The sequence below is a fragment of the Corvus brachyrhynchos genome, unplaced genomic scaffold (assembly GCF_000691975.1).
Source record: "Corvus brachyrhynchos isolate BGI_N302 unplaced genomic scaffold, ASM69197v1 scaffold116, whole genome shotgun sequence".
Taxonomy (NCBI): domain Eukaryota; kingdom Metazoa; phylum Chordata; class Aves; order Passeriformes; family Corvidae; genus Corvus; species Corvus brachyrhynchos.
Genome location: NW_008240221.1, coordinates 665,113 through 675,636, shown reverse-complemented (window position 1 = coordinate 675,636; position 10,524 = coordinate 665,113). Strand labels below are relative to the sequence as shown.

The 10,524-nt window shown below is 35.5% G+C and overlaps 1 protein-coding gene across 1 annotated transcript in view; it reads right to left on the bottom strand.

Moving 5' to 3' along the window:
- TPO (thyroid peroxidase) overlaps positions 1-10,524 on the bottom strand; it is a 45,090-nt gene that overhangs the window by 8,257 nt on the left and 26,309 nt on the right. The window contains exons 6-9 of the mRNA XM_017744904.1: positions 7,789-8,304; positions 1,953-2,211; positions 1,258-1,428; positions 236-473 (exon numbers count right to left, since the gene is read on the bottom strand). Coding sequence (XP_017600393.1) covers positions 236-473; positions 1,258-1,428; positions 1,953-2,211; positions 7,789-8,304 — 1,184 coding nt within the window. The remainder of the gene's footprint in view (positions 1-235; positions 474-1,257; positions 1,429-1,952; positions 2,212-7,788; positions 8,305-10,524) is intronic.

The following is a 10,524-nucleotide window of genomic DNA, read 5'->3' as shown; positions in this document are numbered from 1 at the left end:
TCAGCAGGACTGCACAGCTGGACACCTCCGTACCACAGAAAAAACCCCCATGTCATCTGGAATTGAGACGATGTACGAACCAAAGAATAATTAAAAGTTCACCCCAAAAAACTGAAGGAGCTAAGACAAAAATGTGCAAGGGGTAAAGAATTATCTGTTTGACACATATTTAAGTGGCTGTAAAATCTCCATTGCTACCGGGTTTCTACATGATTTGACTGCAGAATAAACTCACCGGTCACCATCCCTTAGTGCTTTCATTTGCTTTCCAATTATACATGCAAACAGGGGACCAGTTCTAGCACCTGGAAGAAAGTCTTCTACGAGACCGCCAAGCCAAACATCAATATTGTTAGGATTATGGTACAATTCCATGATTTTTTCAGTGACATTGTGATTGGTTATTACTGTATTCAAGTCAGTGTGAGTTTCCAGTTTTGATAAACCACAGAATTCTCTCCATTCATTATAACCTGCAAATATGATTAAAGGAAGATTAGATTTGTCTGTTAGGCATGATATATGAAATTAATAAATTTATAAGCACTGGATTTTGACAACCTCAATCATATTCATAGACAGTTATGTATAAAAAAGTCTACTATTATTGGTTAAATTGATCAGACAAATTATGGCAGGATCTGAACTAAGCTTCAGGGGTCTTCCTCTAAGCAGGTATATCCATGGCCAGATGGGCTATTGTTCCTTGATTGTTAGTTCAGTCTTACCCTGGGCTGCCTGGAGTAAAAAATGTAGTGCAAAAAACCAGGAACAAACATTTAATATTTCTTAAAATGAGGTAAGTACCTAACTAAGCCATCTACACTGCTCCTGGAGACATCTGTTAACACCATCTGTGGTTGGTGGAGCTGATGAGGCTGTGCCTAAATTGACCCATCCCACAGGCTGGGGACAGCCTGCTGATGGGAAGTAGCTGCTTCAGGCAGAAACCCCCACTCCTCAGAGCTGGTTCCAGCAAGAACAAGCCTCAGGTACCTACACTGAGCACAACCAAATCCACTCACTGGTGCTGTTCTTCTAGATTCTAGATTTACCAGATTATTTTAATCTCAAAAGCTGTAGAATACTTTCTTTCCATCAAAGTTAAAAATATTAACAACTTACATTTTGAAAGAGATTTAAGTTACTTTTCTGATTACCAAAGCTATTATTTAAAGCTTATGATTACATCCCAAATATAAGCAATTATACTTCAGTTACCAGTTGGAAGAAAAAAATCAAGAAAAATCAATAGACCTGGGAGACCATGGTCACGGCCACGTTGTAAATTCAATGATGATAAATCAAGTGAACCATTATTGGACAACACAAATAGTTTTTCTGTTAACTCCTCATTCAGCAGTTGATCTTGTACCTGCAGTTTTGCTGGATGTGCTAGAAGACCCCTTAGTAAAGGATCCAAGCCTCCTTTAAACATAAAAATAATGGTATTATATCATATATATAAACCATTATAACTTCCGTAACAAATGTGCGTACATATATGTTTCTATGTTTTTAAAACATTGTCCACACAGGCTTTTACATTCAAACATACGTAAAAATTTCCTTTCTTTTAAAGTAGAAGTAATAGTGCTATGAAAAACTCCATCTTCTTCAGGTGTAAAAGAACTTGCAACCTGTTAATAAATTCATCCCCCCCCCCACAAAAAAAAGAAACATCTTCATCATCACTCATCCTTTTATTGTCAATCTACCAGACTGTTTTAATCTGGAGAGTAACATTTTTCTGATTCAGTCAATTATTTAAGTGAGAATTATCATTTGAGTTCTTTTTAGTACTCTGGAATCCATTCAACAACTTAAATAAATGATTTAATTAGATAAATGTGACAGTTCCTAATTCAGGATAAATAGCTTTGAAAAAAGTTACAATATTCTGTGGAGAAAAAAACCAAAAATCAACAAAACCAGTTTAAATAAGACCATACCTTCTTTAATGAGCCTCCAAGGACTAAAGAAAACTTCATGCAAATGAAGATTTGGGAGTTCAGGATCATCTAAATACTGAGCATTCAATCGCCTTACTATTGGTTGGATTGTTGCATGACCAAAACGAAAAGCAGCTGTTGAAAATACATTAGAAACCGTAGGATTCATTGTGGGATCATAACCTGTATAAAGGCCAATATACAGATTAAAAGCATCTGGACCAATGATTTTGGGAATGTAATCTCTTAAAGTAATAATCTGAAAGAAAAGAAAAAGAAACATATTTCAGCTTTTCTATAGAAGAATAATAATGAATCCCAGCTGCTAAATGCTTTTTTCTTCACTCATCTATGCCCAAGCATTTGGCATAACTAAGAGCAGTATTACCTGGAAAACAATATCAGTCTTATTTTTGCAGTAAGGGGACAGATGACTGGAGAGAGTCCATGGTACAGCTCAGAACAGAGCAACAGTCAGGCCCTGTTGGGTCTTACCATAGATGCTAGACCAAAGCCTCCTGAGCAGGGATTACCAGTGCTGCTCCTTTACAAACCACAGGGGTAATCCAGCTCACAGGAGCTGTGCTGAGATTAAAAATGCAAATTATAATGGCCTTAAAATTGGGAATGAAAGCATGAAGCACTATAATGTCTTTCAAGAATGCTTGCTAATGTGAACAGATGCTATTTTCAGACATATATTTGTGACACAAATCCTCTTTTATTATTATTTGAAATGATGAGGCTTTAAAATACCAGTGCCCAAAATCCCCTTGTAGGCATTTTATACTAAATTTAGGCCAATTTATAGACTCCTAAAAAATATACTTCAAAAATTAAAAGACTGATAAACACCTTCTGTCAAATGCTTTTATGATGTAATAGTATTGCAGTGGCATGGAAAAGCATATGACAAAAGGAAAGAGGGGAAAATGTTCTAATGTACCAAATAAAATGAAAATGCATTATAGGTTAAAGATTATGCTGAACTCAATAAAGCAATATGCGATAAATATGAAGCATAATGAACTCAATAAAATACCTTCTAGATTCAATATAATATGCAATAAATATACAGACAAATGTACTTTGAACTTGATATAGTGCATATTGAAAAACTAGCTGGCATAAAATGACCTTATAAAACCTTGTATCTTTATTTTAGGCACAGAGCAGAGACAAGCAAATCTTTCCACAATTCACTCACTTTTCCCAGAAGGTAGAGGTTTAGGTTTTCAGGTTAGGTCATGCAGTGAACAAAATATTTAAAAGACTATATGTTAAAATCCCTTTTACAGCTCCTTTAATGCAGCATATGAAACAAATAAAATTATTGCAAGAAATTAATACTGACACTGTCATTTGAAAAGCTAATCTTTTTCTATATTCACAAAGGTTTTGAAAGATAGGAGTTCTAATTTTAGATGTATAGTTTTTACAGTCAAAGACTTTATTTAGGAGTAGGTTAGTCATGGATACAAAAATCTATGACTAATTCTTTGGTTCTTTTTCATGAAATCCCAAGCTAAGCTGCTCAGGAAGGCCAGACTCCCTGAAGGAAAGGGCAACTCAGATTTTTCATATGCTCCAGGGGAGACATCTTCATTTCTAATTTCCTTGATAGAGAAAGAGGGGTGGCCATTTCAAGACATGAAAATTAAAAGGCTAAGGGTGAAAATTGGTCGTATGCCTGCCTACCCTGCAGTAGGAGAGGCATTTGTTTGATGGAAACTTCCACAGGCTAAATGAGGCTCCATCAAATAGAGGTGAGTTTTAGACAATACAGGCTAAGTTGTTACTTATACAGCAGAATATGATACTACAACGGTAATCTGCCAAAGAATCACATCAGAAATAGCATCTGGCATTTGTGTAGTCTCTGGATGTGCCCAAGTTTGTCTGTGTGAAGTCAAGAAGAGGCTCACTCATAGCTGACACATATATAAGTTTTAAAGAAGACGTTAACAGCTGACAAGCATCAACATTATTTTTGTTAAAATTCTTTTGCATGCAGTCCCCTCTCTCAGAGAATAATATAAAAGGTTTATTTCCATTTATAAATAAGCACAGTACTTTCTTTCAGTAGTGTTCCTTCAATAAATGAGATTCTCCTGTGGAAACAAAGGAACATGCTTGTTGCAAAATATGTCAATAAAATCAGACATAAAGTGACTATATGGGAAAGAAATCACAAACTATTATAATGAATTGCTCCATCATTTATGGCTTACTTTGAGTCTATTTGTTAACAATAAGTTAACTTTCAAGTGTTTGCAGTAGCATAAGGAATGTACATGGATATAATGAGTCTGAACCTGCAAGGTACTGGGTGGTCTCAACTCTTTGTGACATTTATGATATTAGTGGTAATCCAAGCTTTTCTTAGGATACATTCATCACCTCATAGCATCAAATCCAGGGTCTACAGAAGCCTCATGAAGAAAACAATTTTAATCAATAACGTCAATATTTCTACTATCTCATGGCAGTCATTGTTCCAACAGCATAATTTAGTGGAAAATTAAATTAGTTTTAAATAGCGGCCCACATGCTCAGTGTTTTTATATGACCTTTTTAATCTATATAACCATATATTAACTGAGAGAATAAGATCATTTAAATGTTATTCATTTAGTCATATCAGACAAAATAAAGCACTAATTTCTTTGCAATTCAGACAATCATTTGGTAAGTATCCAGATAGAAACAGCATCTGAGTGTCAGAAAAGGCCTTGTATAGATTTTCCATCATATCATGAATCCCATGTGCACTGTTTACAGAAAAAGTAACTGAATCCTGACCTGTGAACACTATAATACTGCAAGTCAGGTAGGCTGCTGCTGTTACAGGCAACACTCTTCTCATTCAGAAGGCAGAACTACAGCAGGGGTTCCCAAGCATCCTTATGAACCCACTGAGTATCCTGGCTGCATTTTTCTCCAGGCTGAGCCACCTTCATCAGAAGTCAGCCACACATTAGATGTTTGGAAATAGGTTACATAATTTCACTTTATTTTTGAGAACTTTTTGTTAATGTTAAATGTTATTACCAATTAGATGCAACAGATACAGAAATTCTTATCACTTTTCATAGGGTTCAGGAGACTTGCAAAAACCTCTACACTATATCCCAAAGTCAGTGTGAATAGGGCACAATAGTTGGAAAAGAAAAATAAAAAAAAAGGCTGGAAGAGAGAGTATAAAATATGTGAACTATCATAAGGATAAGTAAGGCCAAAAGTGCATCTTGTCATTGCCATTGGCCAGCTGTAACTTTGAAGGAATAGTACCTCACTGAGACAGTGAAGTGCCAATTAAATGAAGCTTCTGCACTTGGAAAAGATTGCAGAAATAATAGAGACCTATCAAACATAGCAATGATGTTTAATTCATTGAAGTGCTATGCATGGTTAGTTTGGAGTTCTCACTGTAAATACTAAAGGATTTGCAGATGATGAAGATGACTTTGAAGTCCTAAACTTTTGGGTAAAAGGTGATTGTATGAGAGATCAATTTTTAATAAAAAAAAAAAATGAACACATTATTATAGTTCTGTTAATAGTCTAAACTATACACTTTATAAATATGAGTTCTGAAATTATGTAAGACATATTATTTTATAATATATATTATTTTTTTATCCTTTATAATTTCATATTTCTGAGAAGAGCTATATGATCATCTAATTTTACAAGCAAGTTTCATCCAAGTAGTTAATGTAACTTCAGTTTCAGAAGTCACCCACTTTCAACCCACACCTTGAACCATGCAAGATGCTCAGGGAACACAAGCAGATGTAGAAGGAAGTGAAATAAACACCTCTATGTACACTGAAAACTAAAGGCAGTTGTCACCTACAGTTGGGATCAAGTGGGAGTAACTGCGTTCATTCAGAGATGGTTCTCTGCTACTGTAATAAATGAAAGAGAATTGGATTCAGGTTGATCTGCAAAACTCCTGCTCCATCTGACTAGTGCCAAATCATCCATCTTTCACAATCCAAATAGCACATCAGGGGAAACTGTCTCCAAAGAACAGCACAGGTGTGTGCAAACTACATATGTATGAAATAGTAATGTTAAGTCTAGCAGTTGAATAATTGGACTTTTTTCCTTCAGGTATTAAATGACAAGGAAAAAATGTCTTTTTGCACAGAACATGAGGTAAATCAGAATATGTATCTTTACTACTGCATACTGCAGTGTTAATACTTTATAAAGTTAAGCATGTGTTATTCCCATAAAATAGAAAGGAGAGTTACTATTCCTTTTTAGTGAAACTGCACAATGCAGCCAAAAAAAATCTGTTTTGTTCAGGATATCAACAGGCAATTGCTGTGTTTGGTAACCTTGTCAAGTTTCTGTTATCAAATACTTGTCACTAGAGATTTATGGTGCCAAAAAAAATCCAGGAAGAAAAGTACGGTCTAAAGAGAGATTTTTTTTCATCTTCTTTATTCTAGGAAGAAGAAAAGGCTTTTTGTTCAATTCTCTATAATTACACACCTACAGGCAGGAATTATGCTTGAAATCATTCCTTCCAAAGAAAGAGAATTTTGGAAATATCTAGCAACAGAAACAAAACTCGATAGTGGAAATTTCAAGGTAAATTCAACCAGAGCTGTCATTAGTGTGCCAGTTAGCTTTCCATTAATAGAGATACTCCAATTATCTGTCTTGAATGAATGTCTCTAAACCAGCTAGATATAATTCAAACACATTTCTAATGAGCCATAGGAAAATCTCATTAATCTGTGATACCGGCAGAGATAATGAGCAGCGCTGATCCATGCAGTGCATTGCCTTGCACAAAGAGGTTTCTTTCAGGCCATAATGTTTGTGTATGTAAATCAGAAGAGTATGAATGCACAGAGGACTGCTTTTGGACTTGCACTTTTCTTCTAACAGGTATTAACAACTATTCTGACTTGTCAATGCCATTCTTTTAATGCAAATGGCATATTTATGGCAGAGGAGCTGACTTGGTTAAAGTAAACAAAAAGCCAAAAATTTCAAAAGGACTGACTAAATACAATTAAATGAAGTGTGTTACTTCTCTGAAGATATATGGCTTTGAGTGCAAGTAACAATGCATTAGACAATGCAGGTGATTTCTTAAAGGAAACATGCTTTGTATTCCACTGTCTAAAAATTGTGGCAGAAGAAAGGAAAATGTTTTATCAGAAAAGTGAAGTTTTATTGCATCCTTCCCCAATTTATCTTCAAAAAAGGCTCCTTTGGTACTGAAAAAAAAAAATTTTAAGAGTCAGAAAACATGTCATATAAACATCCTTATGGACTCTTTTCTTCTGTATTTTCCCACACTTATTTCTCTTGCTATTTCCTGTCAATTATTTCCTGTCAGCTATTAACAGCGCCTGAAGTTTGTGCATTACTACTTCATTGAGAACCTCACAGGCATTTTTACACAGGGAATTTGTTATTTATATAATACCTGTGAGAAAGTAAACATTTTGAACATTGTATAAATACAGAAACATTACTTTAAAATAATTTCCTTTACCAAAAAAAAAAAAAGCATCTGAAAAGGCCTCTTTAACAGACAAAACAGACATCGCAGAAGCCTGCATAAATATGTATCTGAGTAGAAACTGCCATGAAAATCAGAGCACTAAGATACCTAGACAAACTAAGCACCAGGACATTGCATTTAGGAAAGTGGAAAACAAAACAAACTTTACACATGCCAAATTTGAAGCCCAGACATAGGTGGGAAAAAAAAGGCAACATGATCTCAAAAGCTGCTCACAGAAGCATATTCAAAGCTTTATGAGATATTCAGTGCAATATGTAGGTAAGCAAACAAGCAGCCAACCTGATGCAGAGCACCAACAATTTTCCGTGTCTCTTGGTAGACGGTCTCGGCGCTCCAGTGGGCATTGATGCGTTTGAGGGCCCGGGCCAGGCGGTTGTGCTCCCTCAGCCACAGTGTGTGCATGGTGGCCAGGGACGTGACCTCGCTGGAGCGGCTGTCCCCAGCCAGAAAGCATTCCACCCTCTCAGCTCCACTTGTGCTTGAGTCTTGTGCACAAGGGGATGGGATCTGGTCTGTAAAAGGCAGGTATTCCCTATGGTTATCATTATACTTTAAGTTTACTCTAAGAAGGCCTTCTTTGCTTGTTAAATTCCTCAGTTTGTTTTCAACAGCAGGAGTACTGCCATAGACTGTAGAAGCATCAAGGAAAGAAGTTAAGCCATTGATCTGTTGTCTTGTATTTAGCACTGATGTATTTCCAAAGAGAATATCATGATCACCAGTGCCGCATGCAGGAGATGAGCGGTAGAAGGGTAGGCAATCCATCCCTGAAGATAATGTATCATTGGTGGTCACCTGCATACAAAATAAGGGTATTTTCTGAGGTGAGGAGAACAGCTGTGGATGCTAAATTGAGTCTTGTCTAAATATTTACATTCACTCAGTTTTTCATTGTTCAGACCTCATCTACAGGGGTGACATTTTCTAAATCTGTATAGATTGTTTTTCTTTAGGTTTAAGGAAAGAGACTAACCTTTTTTTAAGTAAAGACAAATAAACCCCAAAACTTTTACTCTATCATAAGCTACTGAGGTCATACATCTACATCTAAATCAGTCTGGCTTTACAACCAAAATTCATCATAAAATGTTTTAAAGTGAAGATGTGAACATCTGGTCAAATTCTGTTCTACTGAACAGCAAGTGAAGCAGCAGGTTCACCTGTATGCATAAAAACATAATGAGGAGTTTCAGTGTCTGCAGCAGCATGCTGCAAAAGCTTTGATTCAATATTGAATTCTAATCCAGTTTCCTAACAAAAAAGGACAGATGTAAATATTCATTCTGCTTTCCGCCAGTTTCCCACAAGTCTTCTGCCACATTATTTTGCAGCAACAGATGTCTTACAAGTACTGAATTCTGACTATCTTTATAAAAAGCAAAGGCTGCACATAGACTTGATTAAATGAAAGACTGCCCATTCCTTTATTGGTTTGATCCCCACACAGTTGAGACACCGAGGTCAAATAATGAGGTTCAAAAATCTGACTAAGAGAAAATAAATATTTTGTACAGACACCTGAGCTAACCCTTATTTGTATTCTATCTGCTTGCTTTTCATTTTTCAAAACTCTTTGGCAGAAGACAGTGAATTCTGCATATGTGATGTAATTTCTTCTTCATTTTTCTAGTAATACAGAGATCAGTCTGCAAAGATGGAACAGTCTTTAAATTGGGGTTAACAGTAAAAAAGATACTTTGGAATAAAATTAATTAACTTTATATAATAACATTGTTACCTCATTTATTACACCAAGTAAAATTTTCTTACTACTGAGAACTCATGTCAGTAGGGATTGATACCAACAAATCATTTACATTAAGAAATAGTTTAATTTGGTTTTCAATTTTGTTTGGTAAAGAAGTTCTACCATTATTTCTTCATTGCCTAGGTTTTAGCAAATCAAAGTAGGTTATGTTTGAAGGAAATAAGTCATTTTCTTTCACTGATTTTTGAAATCAATAATTTCTCTGTCTTATGTTTTCTATTTAATATTTGCTATTAAGTCTTTTGCTATTAGTGTGGCTTCTTTTTCCCTTCAGGTGGTAATGTAAGCAGGCAACTCATCTCATACTACAAATATCTGAACTTGACAGCCACAGCCCTGTGTGTGTTTGAGTGCGTCCTGCTTCTAGTTATCAGGAGAACCTGGAAGAATTCAGGTATCACTGAGAAAAGAATGTAGGAAGTGCCTTTAAGCTGTTAAACAGCAAGGCTCACAACAAAACATATCAACACTGATATTCATACTGAAGTTCATACTGAATAATCTTTAGTTAACTGCCTCTGCAATTTCAATTCAATCTGTTCTGGTCCCCAGTGGAGAAAAACAGCAGTAATGAACATTAAGGGACTGGCAGAGCTGCATAATGCCGTCCTTTCCCTTTTCACGGGATAAGTAGTTTGCAGCCAGCAGCTGAATGCGTAAATTGGAGGTTCCTTACATTATTATTCAATAGACATTAAAAATAATCTGAGTGAAAAAAAGAGACCCTTTTCTGCTGAAATGGGTACTGAATCACATTTTTTTTCCAAAACTAATGAATAAAATTTATATGATTCTTTTTTCTTTGTGTCACACAGTTCTAGAGGGGAAAAATTAACAACAAAACCCTGATTGTTGACAACACTTTTCCTGTATAGCTGCATGTTGATTTAAATTGTTATTATATAAGCATGGTCAAACCTGGTTATGGTGAAATTCTTCTATGTGTAGGAAAATGAAAGGCAATAATTGTTTAAGTCTACCACAATCTCTAAACTGATATTTCAGTTAAAGAAAAATCTTTTTTATTGTGAATTTATTCTGCGGGAAATGACCTTGTAAAGGTTTCTTTACTGTAGATTTAAAAGAACATCTAGCTTATGGTCTGTGAAAGTTTGAAAAAAAGGAAAATATGAATGCTTATTTGTAGACATGCAACTTGGAGAAGAGTCCATGACCCCATCTGACAGCGAGCTGCTGCTTCTTAAACAAGAGAAAGGCAGGGACTCACTTTGCTGGTTATTGAGTGC